The sequence below is a fragment of the Schistocerca gregaria genome, chromosome 5, assembly GCF_023897955.1.
Source record: "Schistocerca gregaria isolate iqSchGreg1 chromosome 5, iqSchGreg1.2, whole genome shotgun sequence".
Classification (NCBI taxonomy): domain Eukaryota; kingdom Metazoa; phylum Arthropoda; class Insecta; order Orthoptera; family Acrididae; genus Schistocerca; species Schistocerca gregaria.
The window spans coordinates 492,334,697-492,356,448 of NC_064924.1; the positions used below are offsets into that span (position 1 = coordinate 492,334,697).

General features: G+C 38.6%; 1 protein-coding gene across 5 annotated transcripts in view; it reads left to right on the forward strand.

The window, feature by feature from the left end:
- LOC126272719 (zip homologous protein 2-like) overlaps positions 1 to 21,752 on the forward strand; it is a 136,967-nt gene that overhangs the window by 102,102 nt on the left and 13,113 nt on the right. For 3 of the 5 annotated variants that reach the window (XM_049975764.1, XM_049975760.1, XM_049975761.1), the window contains exons 7-8: positions 15,720 to 15,797; positions 20,532 to 20,639. In XM_049975764.1, coding sequence (XP_049831721.1) covers positions 15,720 to 15,797; positions 20,532 to 20,639 — 186 coding nt within the window. The remainder of the gene's footprint in view (positions 1 to 15,719; positions 15,798 to 20,531; positions 20,640 to 21,752) is intronic. The other 2 variants (XM_049975762.1, XM_049975763.1) reach the window with 1 other exon arrangement.

Genomic DNA, 21,752 nt, shown 5'->3' on the forward strand with positions numbered 1-21,752 from the left:
AAGTCTAGTGTATTAGTAAAGAGGCAACTTCATTTATGAATGCTGTGGTTGGAAGTGGATGAGACCAAGTGCAGTTTTTACAGACACTCCATGAAACATTTAGCATTTTTAAAATAAGAATAAAATACCCCAAATATTTCACGGACTACATGAAATCTGTCTCATTAGTATTACACACAAAAACACAATCAGACTTTCATTAACAATCTTCTGGAAGAGTAAGAAAATTGTATGAAATGTGTGAAACTACACAGGAACAAAGCTTTATGGAGCTTTGGCAATTGCACTAGTTGATGATAAGTATTTTAGTTTCTTTTCCTTTTTAATTTTTTGTTTATCTTCTGGTTATATAAATGAAAGTCAGAAGACTAGTTATAAGAATCCACAAAATGCTGTTTAAATAGTACATTAATGAATAAATAAACAAACTAAGGAAGATAGAGACAAAGAAAATAACTTGAAACCTGGAAAGGAACTAAATACACTAACTGTTTAAAGCATACATAAATCACTTAGCAAACCAGTTTCCATATGGACATAATGATACTGGGGGATGAAATTCTTTCACTCTTAGTGGAACACACCCTGTGGTAATCATTGGCTACAAGGTAAAATTGTGTTCCAAATTGGAAATCAGTCCTAGACATCTGCCTTTTGCTGGCAGTGCTCTTCCAAATGAGCTACTGGAGTATACCAGTATCTCTTGAACCTGATTCAAAGCTGCAGTTCCTCATTTATTACTCTATATTCCATTCAAGCTCCAAACAGCTCTACCTTAATCCACCGCACAATACAATTAAAGGATCTTTTTTTCAAAGCCCAATACTTGTCTCCCAGTGTGACATAGGAGTTTGAAATTTGGCTCAAAGGTGCCTACAATGACCTTTTGTAATGGTGCAATAGTGTGGCATCCTGTGACATCACCCTCAGGATCAGCAATGCTTCAAACAGCAAAGTGTTCACATATGAAAAAAAAAAAAAATAGAATATGAGGTGGATCGGAGGGGGGTTGGCAAAGCTCAAATGAGGTGTTACACCAAATGTCATTGCAATTCTGCCCAACATCATTGTGGAGGTGTCATATGATATGAAGGTCATTACACTCACTTATGACCACATTTCACCATTTCTTTTGACGCCACTGTGTTGAAGGTAGAACCACACAGTGGTGAAATCATGTGGTTTTCTTTTGGGTGGATAAGGAAAACATTTCAGACACAACACCACTCAGGATCGACACAGGAAGATTCCATGGAATTGCATGAAGCATGTCAGTGAAACCATCCCTTGTATTGTATACTGGGTGGAACAACTAGGATCCTCTGGTAATAACTCCCTCAGTTTGGCAGAGCCTGCTGTGCCATCCACTTACCTTTGTTGAGCACTTTAAAAATGTACCTGTACAGAGATAGCCAGTCACTGATTACTATATGCTTGTGTGAACAGTTGTCTAAACACTGCTGAGCTGACTGGCACTATGTTTCTGAACTTCTGGCTGCTGTCCCCAAGTGAAATCTAAGGAATGTCAAAACGGGTGTCTGTCATGCTCATGCTTAGTAATCACCAACAGGCTGTCTCTGTACAGATAAATTTATAAAGTGTTCAACAAAGGTACACAAGTGGCACTAAAGGTGTTGCCAAACTGAGGGAGTCAAGGGCTAAGAAAGCATAAACATCTTTTGTTGCTTCAGATTGCATTCATATTTCATTGAATTGGTTTAATGGTCCCTAGTGGATTCACCCTGTACACCAGAGCAAACATTGCAGTCACTTTATACTCCAAAGAGATGTGATCACGTTCAGTGAGATTGCAGGCCCACAATGTCATTAGGGAAATGTTGAAAGATTAGATTAAATTAATATTAGTTTATAACTATGTGCAACCCATTAGTTTGACATTGCCTGCCATAATTCCATAATTTGAGTTCTCCCTCTCTATCTCTCTTTTAAGATTACTAATTTATGTTGAAAAGTTCATCTATTGAGTATAAGGACTTGTTATTCAGAAATCTTTTAATTTCTTTTTAAGTGTTGATTGGTTACCTGTCAGACTTTTGATATTATTTGGTAGATTACCAAAGATTTTTGTGGTAGCATAATTCACCCCTTTCTGTGCCAGTTATGGAAAGCACAGGCCAAACTTTACTAAAATGCTCCAATATACATGGGTACGCAAATCAACCCTTGCTGAGGTGTCCTATTAATTAGAGTTTGGAACTAACTGTAAATGCCCCTGGATACCACAGTATTTACGTTTGTATCTCAAGGTTTGGGATCGACTATCTGTTTGTTTATGCATGCACAATTACTTCCCTCTCCCCCTTCTGTGCACTGTGCCATACCAACCTCACAATCAATTACAAACGTGAAGGCATCAGGGCAGAGATTACACTAGAAGAATACACTGACATGCACTTCACATATGGCAAAGCTAACTGCAGTGCCCTTGAGGCTGCGTGATTGTATGAAGAAGCTTTTCCTCTCTCACACAGCCTGACAGGCATACATTTAGCCAGTTACATCCATGCCTTACAGAAACTGGGTGTTTTGCACACCTTGCACGAGAAGAGTGACCCAGATCCATAACACCTGATGTTGAGAAAAGGGTATTACGCATTGTACACAAACGTCCAAGTACTTCGGAAAGGAGGATTGCTACCTAAGTGTGTCTACTGAGTAATAGCATTTTACATTGGCAAGTACTCTGCCCGTATCATCTCCAGCGAGTGCAGACTTCTCCTCGAGGGAATTTCTGCCAGTGGGTGCAACAACAGTGTACTCTGAATCCCCTGTTAAGCAGTATTCTGTGCACAGATGAGGTTGGATGTAGCCATGATGGTATTTTTAACTACCATAACTTTCACATTTGAGCTGATGTCAGTCCTAATGCAACACATATATCATGACATGAGCAGCATTATTCATTGCATGTCTGGGCAGGACTGCTCAGAAATTGCATAACTGGACCACACTTCCTACCACAAAGACTGACCAGACAGCAATATATGCTGTTTTGTGGTATGTACTTCCATATGTACGTGGTGATGTCCCACTGATCCAATGCCTGCACAAGTGGTTCATGCATGATGGTGCTCCGGCATTTTTCATTTATGAGTGCTTTGGCTTCTAACTCAGATGTATGGTCAACATTGGATAAGTAAAATAGGGCCTGTGCCATGACCTCCAATGTCTCCAGATCTAAAGCCCATGTATTTCTGTGTGTGGGGTTATGTCAAAAGCCTGGTCTATGTTCTCAATTCTGTTGAGGAATTACGCTTGTGGATCGAAGCAGTCGTCCACTGTTTACAGAATTTCCCATGACTGCCTGAGAGGATTCACAACTCATTTCAGAGATGAGTTCAATGTTGCATTCAGATGCATTGACAACATTTCAAACACCTACTTTAACGTTTAGAGATGCCATGAGTTCCTAGAAACTGATGAACTACAACAGAAAATGTGTTGTATATTGACAACGGTTGATTTGTGGACCCATGTTTACTGGAGCTTCTTAGCTACTTTTGGTGTGTACTTTCCATGTGTGAATTGTTGACCATAATTCGTGAAACACCCTGTATATATACCGGGAATATACCTAGTTCCATAAATAAATGTCTGCAAGATGATCTAGGCTGGGCTCCAGCTATTATTCTGATTACATGCTTTTGTGCAGCGAAAACTTTTTCCTAAATGATAAATTATCCTGAAATATAATGCCACACAAAAGCAGTGATGAAAATAGGCATCATAAGCTTATTTACTTATATATTTATCACAAAAATTTGCAATAACCCTGATAGCATAAATAGCTGAACTCAGACGTTTCAGCAGATCATCAATGTGTTTCTTCCAATTCAATCTCTCATCAATGCTCACACTCAAAAATTTGGAATATTCTGCCTTCACTAAAGACTTCTGTTAAAATTCTACGTTTATTAACAGTGTTTTGCCATTTACTGTATGAACTGTATATACTGTGTTCTACCAAAATTTAATGAGAGTCCAATTTTCTGAAAAACATTATCTTCAGTTTCCTCAGCTAATTCTTGCTAGTTGTGTGTGATTGCTATACTTGCATCATCAGCAAAAAGAACTAGCTTCATATCTTAATGAATATAAAGTCTAAATCATTAGCATATTTCAGAACAATAAGTGACTCAAGACTGAATCTTGTGCTGACCCATACTGGATTCCTCGCCAGTTTGAGGAATCTGCTGATTTTCACACATTATGTGAACTCTTTATTTCAACCTTCTGTACTCTTCCAGTTAAATATGAATTAAACCATTTGTCCACTGTCCCAATCATACCACAGTACTTAAGCTTAGCTAGAAGAATACCAGAATTTACACAATCAAAAGTCTTTGACAGACAGGAGAAAATCCCAGCTGGTGATGTTCAGTTATTCAGACCATTTTCAGGGTGTATACGTGGACAAGGAAAAAAATTTCCGGATTTTTTTCCCGATTTCTCGTTTAAAAATACTGTTTCTTCCGGGTCAAAATACACTTTTCCGTGTTAAGTGACAGTATACACTTCCTTGCCACTGTAAAACTCACCAGTCCTTTTGATTGTTTATGGTTTCATATACCGACGTAGAATTTCCTGGCACTTTATAAAACGAAACGCAGGGAGGGGGGCTAAAAAAACGTTTTGCCAGAGCTTTCATGTGCACCAACATGTACGCTGCATATGTTCGTATTAAGAAGGTATAAATTCGGAGTCCACCAAACACCGCATCTTACTTTCCCGAAGCATTGAAATCGATTTGCGCTGCGCATTTGTAAGCCAGTCATAGCTCATGTCACGTGATCTCATCAGCTGATGACAGTACGCGACACGTGATGTAGTCAGCCAATAGCAACATCACTCTTAAGTAGCGCGAACACACAAACAAGAAAAGTTAATATACATAGCATTCACATACAATATTGGTCTCGAAGATTAATAATCTGCAAGAGAAGCTAAGTTTGCACATATAATGTTGATCTTATTTGCGCGTGTTATACTTTAAGACACATCACACAAATGTGCCAGTAAAATGTTTAATACCAACACAAATCTCTGATCTTGTGTGCTCGAAATTTTTCTTAATGGCTTGTCATCAAAGAGTTGATTTTTAAATGAGAGTCAAACGCTATGGGATTTAAGAAATTGATCGTAAATATTTGCACATAGTTCATCTTGCGTAAAAGGAAATTGCTTTGAATGTAACGCTTTTAAAACCACCTTTTGCAGTATTTTCCCGCGTCCTGTTAGAAATAGGTTCGTTTCGGCAGTTGGCAGAGAGCGCCAGATAACAGGCATCACTGCGCTTGCGCAGCCACGTTGACGCATGAAGCCCGATATTCCCGCGTGTAAAACATTAAAAGATCTTACATTATGTCATAAAAGAAACAACACATCAGGGGATACTTCAAGAGCATCGAAATGTCGTGCACCATACTAAAATGCATAACTCAGCTTAAAGTGCACATTCGTTTGTCCAGATTCGGATGTAAATTTTCTTGGAGCACCCGTACTGTATTATCTCATGTTCGGTTCTTTATTATGGCGTAATGCCATAAGTGTACTTGAAATACAGCGAACAGTTAAAACTAGCCAATAGTGTGAAACTAAACACTTCGTTTCAAATAAATTGACTGCCTCAGCAGAAAAGATTAATAAAAGCCAAATCTCTTTAGCAAACATTCAAAAATAACCTCATTGTTCTGCAAGGCAGTTAATGCTTCACTGTCAGAAAGGTGGAAATAAAATCTGAAACTAATAACATATTTTAGCCTTCCGTAATTATGCGAACGTATTTTAATTCATTTGATAGCTCCCGATCACAAAAATCCGTTTTGTTTTCATTTAACGTGAGAGCCATAAACGAAGAGGAAACAATAAAGTCACTGAACGTATACACAGGTCACGTCGAGACGACACACCTCCCCATCACAACTCAGACTGCCCTGTGTATCAGTCCCGGATCTATGATATTTCCGAACTCGGGCAATATTAGATAGTGGCGGCCAGCCACACTTCTGTAAACAAAAGCGGGAGAAGGTATTACTCATACGCGACTCAACTGCGCATGCGCAAGAGCCCGCCCGCAACAGCTCAAACGAATTTAATTTAAACAGTTATCACGTCACGCTCATCGGAGGCAGTTTGTTGTTATAAAGCATTGCATAGTCTTCCCAAAGCCTTTGACACACGCAGACGCTTGTATGAGCACTGTCTTTTGTTGGTGTATACGGCGCATTTCCTTTGCAACTTAAGTTTCATTATCGTTTACTTTTTTCCCTCGTTCATGTTTAGTTGCTGCAGTATTATTCTGCAGTAGCGGGTTACAATAATATCTTTTGTTAGAGTATTGGTTCTTACCAATCAAAATCACAAAAATTTAACTGAAAACTAAAACAATGAAAAATATACGGAATTCTAAACAATTCCCGGCTTTTTCCCGGTTTTCTCCCGGGTGAAGAAAGTCCCGGGTCGTATACACCCTGATTTAATATTTGATCAGTGAAAGCACATGCAGCATTTTCTATTGAAAAGCCTTTCTGAAAGCCAAACTGGCTTTTTGTATTATTTTACTTTTTACAAATATGTGAAGATACTCGTGAATACATTACTTTTTTAAGAATTTTGGACAAAGCTGTCAGAAGTGAGATATATCCCCCTTTTTATGCAATGATTTAACAGTAGCATAATGCAGTATATCAGAAAAAATGCAGTGTTTCAGTGAGCAATTAAATATGTGGCTGAGAATCCTATTTATCTGTTGGGAACAAACTTTTAGTACTTTGTTGGAGATGCCATAAATTCCATGTGAGATTTTAACTTTTGAGCAAGTTTATTTTTTTCCTAACTTCAGGAGGAGCAATGGGTAGAATTTCAACTTTATGAAATTGCATAGGTATTGCCTCTTCCATATACAGCTTTCTCCTTTCTAATGGACATCTGGATCCTATTTTCAACGTCTGGCATTTTGTTAATAAACTTTTGATTCTGTTTGATGGTAATACAGTCCTCCTGTGCTCTTGGTTGACCTGTTTCCCTTTCAACAATATTCCAAATTGTTTTAATTTTATTTTCAGAGTTGCTAATCTCAGACATAATACACATACTTCTGGACTTTTAACAACTTTCCTTAATATAGTAGCTTTTATAATATTTGACTCTTTCTGGGTCGTTACTCTTTCCTGCTGTAGATTCAGCTCTCTTTCCCAGTTACAAGGCATTTTCATCACTTTAGTAACCCATGGCTTTTTAGGTGGTTTCTTACAATTGAATTTAGAAATAATTTATATTTTAAATTAGTGTCAGGTTCCTTGAACACTTCACCCAAGTCTAACTACTAGAAGCTTTTCCTAAAATTTGCAACCACTAAATAGTTAATTGAATGCACCATTTTGGAGGACTGTTTTCCGTTACTGTACAGAGCTACGTCATCTACTGTAACTACGTGTAGATAATGAGAAGAAAGACCATTCTTAATAGGATAAATGTTTATTTGATCAGATTCATCTTTGTCTGTGAAAATATTATCTATCAGTGCGCTTCTTTCCTGTACTACACAAGTAGGAAAATCAGTAACTCACGTCATATTGCAAGAAGTAAGTATTACTTGAAGATCATTCTTCCTACCTTTCAGAAATTCTACATTGAAATCCCTACAAATAATAATTTTGCTTCCCTTTGTCTGATAGATAACACAACAAGGAATCAATTTTTTTTCAGAAATAGTTTATTTATTTATTTATTTATTTATTTTATCCATCTTTCAGCATTAACATGCAATCGATGTTGTCAGAAGAGTTACAGCTATTTGTACATTATGTTATACAAACTAAAATATTACATAGTAAAAATATAGCAATGTTGCAAACTATTGGCTTACAACAGCCTCTACACCTAGATCTATACATAACAGTAAGCCTTTTTTTATCAGCATTAACATGCAATTAATGTTGTCAGAAGTATTATAGCTATTTGTACATTATATAACAAAAATATTACGTGGAGAAGAAAAAAATGACAGTGTTGTACCCTATTAGCTTATAGCTAGCTGCCTCTACATCCATAACTATACATAACAGTAAGCCTTAGTTTATCAATAAATTAGATCATCTTTACAACTATTCTGAAATTCTTCTATACTGTAGAAAGTATTTTTCTTCATCCACACTTTGGTTTTAGTTTTGAAAATATCCATTGAAACTAATTGAGCCTGTACAGATAAAGTGTTGAATAATTTTGTGCCTATGTATTCATAGCTAGATTGGGTTTTCTTAACCCTGGTTGTGGGTATATCAATCATATTTGTTTGTCGAGTATTGTGTTGATGAACTGATTTCCTTATAGTGTAGTGGTTTAAGTTTTCTTTTATGTTTAATAGGCAACAATATATGTAAAGAGATGGGACTGTGAGAATATTTAAGTCTTTAAAATAAGGTCTACATGAGGTCTTGTTGTCAGTGATTCCGTAAAGACGTCTAATTGCTTTCTTCTGCCAAGTGAAAAATTTTTTGGCTCCTGGAGAGTTACCCCATAAAAGAATGCCATATTGTAGATGGCAATGAAAGAAGGCATAGTATGACTGAAGCAATAAATCTTGTGTAACACATGTGTGTAGTTTGGCTACTAGGTAGATAACTCGTGATAGCTTTCGACATACATAATCTGTATGTGTGTCCCAAGTTAATTTTAAGTCAACGTGTATTCCTAGTAGTTTAACAGGTGATAACTCCGTGTTACTGTTTGATAAACTGAAGATTATCTTGACAGTCTTTTCATGGTTCATAGATAAGTCATTAGCTTTAAACCAGATATTAGACATTTTTAGACACTCTTCACTTTCCTCCTTCAATTTGTTTATATCCTTTCCAGAATTAGCTAATGTTGTGTCATCAGCATAGAGGATAGATTTACAGGGTAAGTTATTCGGAAAGTCATTTAAAACAATATAAATAGTAGAGGGCCAAGCACTGAGCCCTGCGGAACACTTCGTTTTATACTTAAAGTCTGTGACTGTTGGTCATTATGCTTTACTATTTGTTTTCTATTGCTGAGGTATGATTCAATTAGTGAGAGTTCCAAGTGTTTGATTCCATAGCAACACAGTTTATCTAATAATAATTTGTGGTTAACTGAGTCGAAAGCCTTACTCAAGTCAATTAAAATGGCTTCCGCAGATAATTCTGACTCAAATGCGCTTAGTACAAAAGAGATAAGGTTTTCAACTGCTTTGACTGTTGATAAGTTTGACCTAAATCCATACTGAGAATCATTTAATATATTATTGTCTGATAGGTGTATGCATATTTTCTGCAGTATGCAATGTTCTATTATTTTTGAGAGAATAGGCACAAGTGAAATTGGTCTATAATTATTGATACAGGACTTGTCACCCTTTTTGTATAATGGTATGACAACTGTTTTTTTTTAGACATTCTGGAAAGTGTCCACTCGAGAGCATCCAGTTTATCAGTATGCAAAGAGGATATGGTATGAGATCTACAACTTTTTTAATTACATAGTTTGACAGGCCATACACATCTTCAGATCTAGAGTATCCTAATTTAGAGGTTGCTTTAATTATATCAGTTACTTGTACTTCTCTCCATTTACAAGCTGACACTATGTTTGTAATGTTTTGTTGAAAATTTCTGCCAGATATGGGGTGAGAAATAGGTGTATGCGTTGAATTGGAATTCTGGTTGCTGTGGTTTGGAAGGCTAAGATTGGCAGAGTTGACAAAATAGTGATTGAAATCATCAGCAGTGATGTTAGCAGCATTTGTGTTGTCTTTGTAGTTTATATCCATACCTAGCTCTGCTTTTATTACTTTCCATGGAGCCTTTACATTTATTGTGTGATTTTCTAATGAAATCACCATTTGCCTTACACTTGGCTATTTTAATTTCAGATCTATATTTTCTTTTCAGGTTTTTGTAAGTTTCTTTATCTACTGCTCCCCTTTTGACCTTATCATGACAAGTAATTACCAATAGTCTCAGTTTTTGTAATTGGGGTGAAAACCACTTCTGTAAAGTTGAGTGGCTAGGTTTCCTAACTTTCTTGTTTTTTAACCAGTGGACAGCATACATGGAAGATTTCAGAAATGATTTTGAGGAATGTGCTGAAGGCTTCATTAACATTTCTGGAGGAATGTATAACAGTATTCCAATCTATAGACTTAAGTTCTTCTCTACACTTGCTAATATTTGTATCTGTCGATAGTCTGACACACTGAGTTTGTTCCTCGTCTTCTTTTGGTTTTTTAGTAATTAGTTTCACCCATATACCTCTATGGTCTGACACGTAATCGACATTAAATAAGCCTAGCTCTAAATCACATTTGTTATTAGATTGTCAAGACAGTAGGAATGCCTTGTAGGATTTTCATTAGCACAAAAGAGATTATAGGATCTTAACATGTTTACTAAATTAACATTTCTGGCTGTCATTTTCCTAATGTCTATGTTTAGATCCCCAAAGATTAAAATTTTTTATTTAGTATATTTTTGTATACTGATCACAAGTTTTTCTAAATGTTCTATAAATTGTTCTACATTACTTTCAGGAGTGTGATATAAAGACACAGTTATGAGCTGTATACTAGATATAATAAAAGCAGCTGCTTGAAAAACACCTTTATTGCATAGGTCACTAACTTCAAGAACAGATAACCTTAAGTCTAGATCATTGCTAATATACACTCCTGGAAATTGAAATAAGAACACTGTGAATTCATTGTCCCAGGAAGGGGAAACATTATTGACACATTCCTGGGGTCAGATACATCACATGATCACACTGACAGAACCACAGGCACATAGACACAGGCAACAGAGCATGCACAATGTCGGCACTAGTACAGTGTATATCCACATTTCGCAGCAATGCAGGCTGCTATTCTCCCATGGAGACGATCGTCCAGATGCTGGATGTAGTCCTGTGGAACGGCTTGCCATGCCATTTCCACCTGGCGACTCAGTTGGACCAGCGTTCGTGCTGGACGTGCAGACCGCGTGAGACGACGCTTCATCCAGTCCCAAACATGCTCAATGGGGGACAGATCCGGAGATCTTGATGGCCAGGGTAGTTGACTTACACCTTCTAGAGCACGTTGGGTGGCACGGGATACATGCGGACGTGCATTGTCCTGTTGGAACAGCAAGTTCCCTTGCCGGTCTAGAAATGGTACAACGATGGGTTCAATGACGGTTTGGATGTACCGTGCACTATTCAGTGTCCCTTCGACGATCACCAGAGGTGTACGGCCAGTGTAGGAGATCGGTCCCCACACCATGATGCCGGGTATTGGCCCTGTGTGCCTCGGTCGTATGCAGTCCTGATTGTGGCGCTCACCTGCACGGCGCCAAACACGCATACGACCATCATTGGAACCAAGGCAGAAGGGACTCTCATCGCTGAAGACGACACGTCTCCATTCGTCCCTCCATTCACGCCTGTCGCGACACCACTGGAGGCGGGCTGCACTATGTTGGGGCGTGAGCGGTAGACGGCCTAACGGTGTGCAGGACCGAAGCCCAGCTTCATGGAGACGGTTGCGAATGGTCCTCGCCGATACCCCAGGAGCAACAGTGTCCCTAATTTGCTGGGAAGTGGCGGTGCGGTCCCCTACGGCACTGCGTAGAATCCTACGGTCTTGGCGTGCATCCGTGCATCGCTGCGGTCCGGTCCCAGGTCGACTGGCACGTGCATCTTTCGCCGACCACTGGCGACATCGATGTACTGTGGAGACCTCACGCCCCACGTGTTGAGCAATTCAGCGGTACGTCCACCCGGCCTCCCGCATGCCCACTATACGCCCTCGCTCAAAGTCCGTCAACTGCACATACGGTTCACGTCCACACTGTCACGGCATGCTACCAGCGTTAAAGACTGCGATGGAGCTCCATATGCCACGGCAAACTGGCTGACACTGACGGCGGTGGTGCACAAATGCTGCGCATCTAGCGCCATTCGACGGCCAACACCGCGGTTCCTGGTGTGTCCGCTGTGCCGTGTGTGTGATCATTGCTTGTACAGCCCTCTCGCAGTGTCCGGAGCAAGTATGGTGGGTCTGACACACTGGTGTCAGTGTGTTCTTTTTTCCATTTCCAGGAGTGTATATGGATGAACCCCCATAGGATTCACCGGGTCTGCAGTAGTACGTAGCTAATCTGAAACCGATGGTATATACAGTTTTACATCCTCTTCCTTTAACCAATGTTCGTTTGGACATAAAATCATTCTTTTGTTACTTTTTAATAGTATACCAAGCTCATCAGCTTTATTTTTCAGAGACCTGACATTTAAGTGCAGAAATAAGATAGAGTTACTGTCACAGGAGGGGAGGAGTACAGTATTATGGGGCGATGGAGAACATTTAATTGTTTTTTCAGCCCTGGAATCTATGTTAGGTGGCGTTTGGACTTCATTGGGATAAACCATAAAAAATCTTCATTTCTCTTTGGTAATTTTTTGGGTCTGTTTGAAACACGGATGGAAGTTTGTTTCACTTCACTGTCCACAAGTTTTATAGGAACATGTTTTCCCAAATCATTTGGTATCACTTCATCATGAGACAAATATGATACTTTACTTACTGCGACTGGTCTATTCTTTTCTGCTACTATTGAAGGTGATGGAGGAGGAGCTGGTACTGTTTCTGCTCTTGGTGAAGTTGGTTTAGTTGCTGCTGGTGGAGGAGTTGTTTCTCCTATTACTGGTAAAGGAGTTGGTTCTGCTACTGCTGGTGTGGGAGATGGTGCTGCTGCTATAGGAACTGGTTCTACTGCTGGAGGAGTTGCTTCTGTTGTTGCTGATGGTGTTTCTTCTGCTATTGCTGGTGGAGAAGTTTGTGCTGCTACTGCTGGTGAGGGAGATGGTGTTACTGCTGTAGGAGCTGGTTCTAATGCTGGAGGAATTACTTCTGCTGTTACTGAACGTGGTTCTTCTGACGCTGTTGTTGATTCTACTTCTGTTAGTATTGCTTCTTTGGGTACTTCTGCTGCATTTTCTGTTACTGTATCTGATTCTGCATTAGTCATTCCTAGAGATAATTTCTGTGATGATGATACAGATACCACTGATGATGTTGTTGGTAAGTATTGCAGTCTCTGAATAATTTCCATTAGCTTTAATGTAACAAGTTTCTTTCCAAGGCAATTTAAGTGCAGCCCGTGAGTAGTGTGGAATCTGCGTCCAATGGTATTAATATTAACAACAGAAACATTTCTATATTGTTTGCATATACTGGAAAAAATTTCATTGATGGCACTAATTTCCTTGTTTACACGTGACCAGGATATCAACTCGTACCTTGTGGTATATTTATGAGGATAACGTTTGTATGACTTAGTTCAGATAAACACTTGTTTAATTCGCAGCAGGCTTTAGATGTATCATTTTGATAAATGTCATTAGATCCACCAAAGAGGACAACAAAATCTTTCGAAGACAGATTTCTTATTTCTTCAGAAAAAACTAGTTTTCTTATTTCTCAGAGGGGCGCCCCAGGCTTTACAAAGCTCGCCGATTTCACATTTGAAGCTTTATTTATGCGTGAGACAATAACGCGGCTGTGGCTATCGCCTAAAATATAAAGTTTTGGAACATGGTCGGGAGTTTTAGACTGATGTTTTCTTTCGCACTCGCAACAGGTTACACCACTGTTTGTGTTTTTCCCGCACTTTCTACAAACATAAACAACAGAACTGTTATTAACAAAGGTTACATTATCTTGAGGTAAAACGCTAGGCCTCTTTGCTTCTTTTTCATACTGTTCGTGTTCGTGATGTTTTATAACTGAAAACTCTTCCAGTAGAGCACTGATAACTTCGTCTTTGGTGTTTCTCATATTAGGTTTTTGGCCTAAGTCTCCTTTGAAACAGCTATTGCAGAACCATAGTTTCCTTTTAGGATTGACATTAACACACGAATAATGAAAAACCGTTTTACAATTTAAGCACATTATACCTTTTACAACACGTTTCTTGCAATGGCATGTTGTATCACAGTTCACCATTTCCCACGAATGAGTTGGAAGTGCTTGCTGCACGAGATGCCTGATAATAACATTTTTCTGTTACCAGGTTTTTTTTGGCGTCTACTTTTGCGATAATATAACATGGCATACATGTACTGTCATAATACACACAGAATTTGTTGCATATCGAACACTTTTCCTCGTTATTTTTTAACTGTTGTACGGGACTAACATACTCCCGATCTACACTAGGCGCCATCTTGAAAATTTCCCAGTGGGGACCTATACACAGTTACAAAAACTATAAAATTACCATTATTTAGTTGAAGTTCACAGGCACTTGCTTCTATGTGTTGCTATAAACATTTTTTTATTTCTAAGTTTTTCACACTGTGATAGCTTTTAACCTATATGGCTACTCCTCCTTTTTCCATATCATCTCTACTTACATGTGCTGAAATCTTATGTCCACTTACATTTATTTTTCCATATCTGTGACTGTATGATGTTCAGACTGGCATAGTACATCTATTCCAGTCTTTGTTTCTAAATCTTCCAAACAAAAAAGGAGGTCATCTACTTTGTTTTTAATCCCCTGATATTCTGATGCAATGTACTAACAGTATTTATTATTTTTCACTGTACTGCTATGAGAATATTGTGATATTTTAACATCTCTAATCTGAGCTACACATTATGCTTGATTCCTTTCAATGTTGTATCACTAGTGAAATGTGTGTGGGTGGGTGGGTTAGTATGGGGGAGCAGTGTCAAAGGTCGTCAAGCACAAAATATCAGGTGTCAACGTCCCAAGTGAAGGAACAGATTCATTATACCACCGCCTGAGGCCTTTCCATGTTGATACTGAGTAGTGGTGTGTCTGAAATGTTCTCATCGACCACCTACAAGAAAACTATGTGATTTCAATGCTGGGCATCATGTTTCTGACCTCGATCACAAACAAAGCGATGAAATGTGCGTAAGGCTAGGTGTGATGGCCTCCCTATCAGGTGACACATGCACGGTGGCATTGGGCAGAATTGTGCTGAAATTTGGTGCCCCTGTAGCATCATTAAGCGACCTTACATCTTACGTGATGGTTTGACTCTAGGCCTTTTTCTAACATGTGTTGAGGCCTCCCTGTTCGAAGCATCACTGAGCTCAAGGCTGATGCCACGCTTTTGCTCAGTTACATAGGAAGATTGTAGACACCTTTGAGTCAGATTTCAAATTTCTGCAACATAACTGCATACAGTTACAGAGTTTTGAAAAAGTGACCCTTTAATTGTGTTGGACAGTGTACTAAGGAAGTGGCAATCCCATGGGAATGGGTACAGAAGGGAGTTCCAACTTCACCACCGCCTTATGATTTTTACTGAGGATTAAATTATTTTATTTTTCGTGGAATGTTCACTAAATATGAAAAGTTCAAATTATGTCATGACTGGGACTTCAACATGGATTTCACAGAAAAAATAAATTTAGAAATTATTTGTATGTAATTAGAGCTAAGCTATTTGTTTAAGAGACAAATTTAAATACTGAATTCTGGCTTATACATCTAATAGTCCTTCAAACTTATCTTGAAATAATATACTTATTTTATAGTAGAATTGTAATTTTTCTTCCTTATAACCAATGATATTTTTTAGTTTTTTTTATAAAAATAAAAATTCTTTTACTTTAAATTCTTTTAAATTGTAATTCATGTAAACCAATGTAATCTTTGCAGGAACTCAGGTCATGGACCTGGAGATTTTAAATCCCCTGTGTCACCTGTTTCTCCTTCAGATGTTTCTACACAATACAGGTAACAGATGATATATTTAATGTACCTTTTCTGGGTGTATTCAGTTTAATATTGGGCACAAGTGCTGATGATGCCTCTGTTTTTTCAGTTAGACCCCTTCTCTGGGACTATGTGAGAACTGCAGTGTATTCTAGCACTGTAGACCCAGAGAAGGAATTAGATTACAGAACATGCCACACATTTTCCTTTGAACATGACTAACCTGCCATGCAGACACTGGCTCTTCAGTTGTTCAAGTTGATGGTGCTCATTTTGAACAGTCTTTTGTAATATTTATCAGAGCAGCAAATAACTGAAACACACTGTTTTATTGTCAATCACACCCATTGGTCTTGAGGATACTCCAAACTCACTTAGCATTCAATTTTATGGATGGTTGTTGAATGAGATACATATCTTGTTCTCTCCATTATCATGTACTTCAGTGTGGGCATTGAATTTTTGAAGCTTGTATTTCAATCATAGATTAAAAACCTTGACTTGGATCTTTTGAAGACGAAGTATTAAAGTTTTTTTAAGTTATTGATGCATTAGTAAAGTTCTTCTAATTAATTGATATTAATTGAAGTATCATTTTTTGGAATAAACAATTTACATGCATCAAGGTCTTTGATCTTTTGGATTGACTTTGGCACTTCAGTTGTTTCAGAATAATTTTGAAAGAATGTTTTGAAAAGTAAGTTGAGCACTGCTTAGATTTAAAGTTTAGTGAGATTGGTTCATAGAAGGTCTCTGCACAAAACCTATTACATCACTGGAAATAAGATTTGGTTCTGACTTCCAATGAAATTATTAATGCCATGGATAATTTTTAAAAAGAAATCTAGTATGAAAACTTGATCACATGAAGAAAACTGATAAAGAAAATATAAGTGAAAAGATCTATTTGGAAAGGAATCAATGTCATGTTGTAGCCAAAAGGGTTGTTTATGTTAAGAGTCCACATTTGCAATGGGGAAACTTGGGTTATGATGAACAAAGGGCCTTCCTTCTGGAGCTGTTGATTAGGTATAGATCTAGTGCTTGCTGTTAGAAAATATATCTATACTATTAATTAACAATAAATTATCATTTCACTCCTGTATACTTCTTCCAGGGGCTGATATTTTTAGGAATCTACAGTTTTATATCACAGTAGAAATGACAGATTTGCTACTTTGAGAAATCTCTGGCTACCTATTTTGTATTAAATACCTGTTACTTATCTTCTGTTACTGAAGTCCTTGATGGAGTAATACATAAAATAAGGAAAAGACAACCACTCACCTGTAGTGGCTTGATGCATGGAGCACAGAAACAATTAACAGAAAACAACATTCATGTTAGCTTTCAAAGCTTGCTCTTTTTGTAGCCATTCACACACATAACAACACAGAGGCCCAAATGCACACTCCTAAGGTCATGAAAAACTGATTTTAGTGAATGTGAATGTTTTTTGGGAGTCTGTATGTTTGTGTGTGTGAATTTGTGTACTGTTGATAAAAACAGAGCTATTGTTAGTGTGAATGCTGTTTTCTATTATGTGTTTCTGTGTGACATACATCAATCCACTAGACGTGAGTGGTTGCCTTTTCATTATTTTACTGTAACATAACATTTTCATAACCACATTGCTATTTATGAGTATCAAATTCCTAAATCATTTCTTTGATGATATTCTCTAGAAAGCCTTAGAACTAGCTGTCTCATTAATTTAACACCATGCTGTTACTGTAATTATAAAATTAAATTCTTCCAGAATCTATGGCATAAAATAAGGCAATTTCCATGTACCTTAAGACTCTGCTTGATACAACATTAATTACTTCTCTGGGAGAGGTGTCAGATAGTTATTATGAATAGTGTTTTTCTCTCTTATGCTGGTACATAGTAATCATTTTATTCTGATGTCAAGCATTTCTTCAGTAAACTTTCCTCAGCGAATTACATATTGATGTTTTCCATGTTTAATTTAAGCAAGAGAACTGGTTAGTAAAAAGAATTTTCGTCATTGCACAAATAATAAGATTCCTACAGTAGTTACAAGCAATTACATTTTATTACTATTGTTTGTTATCTTCCTGTACCTTCATTTTTTCATATGACAAGATTACTTGTTTTGAAATACAGAATTTCAGTTGCCACTACTAATTTGAACTCCATTGTCCATTAAATACACTCCTGGAAATGGAAAAAAGAACACATTGACACCGGTGTGTCAGACCCACCATACTTGCTCCGGACACTGCGAGAGGGCTGTACAAGCAATGATCACACGCACGGCACAGCGGACACACCAGGAACCGCGGTGTTGGTTGTCAAATGGCGCTAGCTGCGCAGCATTTGTGCACCGCCGCCGTCAGTGTCAGCCAGTTTGCCGTGGCATACGGAGCTCCATCGAAGTCTTTAACACTGGTAGCATGCCGTGACAGCGTGGACGTGAACCGTATGTGCAGTTGACGGACTTTGAGCGAGGGCGTATAGTGGGCATGCGGGAGGCCGGGTGGACGTACTGCTGAATTGCTCAACACGTGGGGCGTGAGGTCTCCACAGTACATCGATGTTGTTGCCAGTGGTTGGCGAAAGATGCACGTGCCCGTCGACCTGGGACCGGACCGCAGCGATGCACGGATGCACGCCAAGACCGTAGGATCCTACGCAGTGCCGTAGGGGACCGCACCGCCACTTCCCAGCAAATTAGGGACACTGTTGCTCCTGGGGTATCGGCGAGGACCATTCGCAACCGTCTCCATGAAGCTGGGCTTCGGTCCCGCACACCGTTAGGCCGTCTACCGCTCACGCCCCAACATCGTGCAGCCCGCCTCCAGTGGTGTCGCGACAGGCGTGAATGGAGGGACGAATGGAGACGTGTCGTCTTCAGCGATGAGAGTCCCTTCTGCCTTGGTTCCAATGATGGTTGTATGCGTGTTTGGCGCCGTGCAGGTGAGCGCCACAATCAGGACTGCATACGACCGAGGCACACAGGGCCAACACCCGGCATCATGGTGTGGGGACCAATCTCCTACACTGGCCATACACCTCTGGTGATCGTCGAGGGGACACTGAATAGTGCACGGTACATCCAAACCGTCATCGAACCCATCGTTCTACCATTCCTAGACCGGCAAGGGAACTTGCTGTTCCAACAGGACAATGCACGTCCGCATGTATCCCGTGCCACCCAATGTGCTCTAGAAGGTGTAAGTCAACTACCCTGGCCAGCAAGATCTCTGGATCTGTCCCCCATTGAGCATGTTTGGGACTGGATGAAGCGTCGTCTCACGCGGTCTGCACGTCCAGCACGAACGCTGGTCCAGCTGATGCGCCATGTGGAAATGGCATGGCAAGCCGTTCCACAGGACTACATCCAGCATCTGGACGATCGTCTCCATGGGAGAATAGCAGCCTGCATTGCTGCGAAAGGTGGATATACACTGTACTAGTGCCGACATTGTGCATGCTCTGTTGCCTGTGTCTACGTGCCTGTGGTTCTGTCAGTGTGATCATGTGATGTATATGACCCCAGGAATGTGTCAATAAAGTTTCCCCTTCCTGGGACAATGAATTCACGGTGTTCTTATTTCAATTTCCAGGAGTGTAGATCTACAAAGAATGAGGTTTTTCCTCCTGTTTTCTCTGATGTCATTATTTTTAAAATATAGTTTTATAGTTTATTTAATGAAGAGCTGCAATCTCCTCTACACTTCTCAGACATCTTGAAAACTTATAAATTTATTTTACAAAGGTAGAGGTGGTATATATGAAGGAAACAATACCCTCATATATCTTTTAGAGTCATAGATTCTTTTCAGGTACTTATTTCTCACTACTCTTCAGTTCTCATCTTTTTTTGTAGTAGCGCATTTTCATACCCCTGCTTCAGTATTAATAATGAGTCATTTCCTGTACATTGTTGAAATGTTAATTAGACCAGTATTACAAGCTTGTAGCAAGTTGTATCAACTCAAAAAGATTCTTCACTACTCACTTGGAAGAAAATATAGTTTATATTAATAGGCTGTACAAAATTATTACTTATAAATTTTGAAGAGTAATAGAGAATGTCTCGAAGAATAAATTCATGTTCAGAAACATCATCTAGTAACAATCCAGAGCATAGAAGGTATAGGTTGCAACACCTGCCACTAGGTCAATCCTTCTTCATCAAACGTGCATTTCAATGTTAGTAGATCAGAATCATAATTTGTCACAATGGGGCTGAATGTTAGATGTCATCAAACATGTTCATGCCTGTCATAACAACACTGTAGGGACTGCTAACTGAAATCATAGTGCCGGCTGTGGTGGTCTCACGGTTAAGCCGCTCAGTCTGGAACCGCGCGACTGCTACGGTCGCAGGTTCGAATCCTGCTTCGGGCATGGATGCGTGTGATGTCCTTAGGTTAGTTAGGTTTAAGTAGTTCTAAGTTCTAGGGGACTGATGACTGCAGATGTTAAGTCCCATAGTGCTCAGAGCCATTTGAACCATTTTTTTGAAATGATAGTGGAGACATCAATGTATAAAATCACATTTATTGGAGAAGAAGTTACCTAGAGGTAGGTGTTAGACACCATAAGTTTGGCATGCTATTGTTATGTTACATGATGTTTCTGGACAAGGGTTCCTAACAGTGACTTCTTCCCCACTACCTCCTCTACAGCCTCTAAACATCTTTTGATGTTGTTTTGATGCACCCTATATCTAAAAACAGTTTCCAATCACATTCTTCATTTCCAATTGTGCTTGGGTTTCAGAAAACCAGGACATTATTCATCTCAGTCAACGACTCCTGGAACACCAAAAACTCCATCCACTCCAGGATATTCCCCACATCTGCCCGAGCCTGCTAATCTTATGAACAGGTATTAATCTAGATTTTTCCCTGACTCACTGGAGATTTAGTATTTGTTATTTATTGGTTAATATTTTCAGTCAGTGGACATAACTTTTTACTTGTAAAGCTATGAATTACTGAAGTAATACTGATTAAGCTTTGTGAATTGGTATTACAAGCACTGCTCATCGTTTCTTACACTATTATTGTTGTCATAATTCGTATCACTGCTTCAATGTAGGCTCCATGTTCCAGTGAAAACAATATATTTAAGGGAGAAAACTCAGTGCTTATACGTATATTGTCTCAATACTGTGAAAACAATTGGGATTCTTCAGATATATTTAAAATTCATTAGTTGCTGACTTTAGGGGTCTATAGCTCTTGTACCTTCTGTGAAGCCTGTTGTGAAGGGAAATAGGAAGCAATTTTGGACTGGCAGACTTATGAAGTTCTGTCAGTCTTACAGCATTTTTATTTGTTCTTTTGTGTTGGGTATACTCTCTTACTATCATGTAGAATGATAGTTCTTCTATTATTTCACTATTAGAGTTCCCATGTAGAACTTTGACATTATCCTTGGATCAATTTTCATTGATTTGTCCATGGTAGTTGACAAAAGTGAATGATTAAGTATCATTTACTAAATTTGTAACTGGTTATCTCTCAGATGGAATTGGTAGTGGAGTTTGATATGTTTCTGTTTATGTAGAAAGCGGTGCTAAACAGAGAACTGTTTCCTGTTAGCCACTTGCTGCCTTCTCATTTGAAGTCCACTGCTCTTCACCACATATACTATTTCCTTCTGTGAGTCTTTTTTTATTGAATTGGTGGTATTGGATTTCTCTTTTTTGCAGTATTAGCTATAATTTTTCCGCTTTGAGCTTCAAATAAATATTTAATCCAAAAACATGTTTTTTTTTTTCTTTTTGATTTTAAGTTTTTTAAGAAACTTCAATTCATATCTGCTTTTTGTTTTGGCATTTAAGAGGACATATGTACAATTGTGTTGCCTTTGGTAACAGTGGATGTTTCAATATATTGCTGTATTTCCTTTGACAGTTTTTATGATAAACATTTGTTTTGAGTTTTAATTTGGAGATAAAATCAAAGAACTGTGCCTTGTTTCAGTGTTACAACT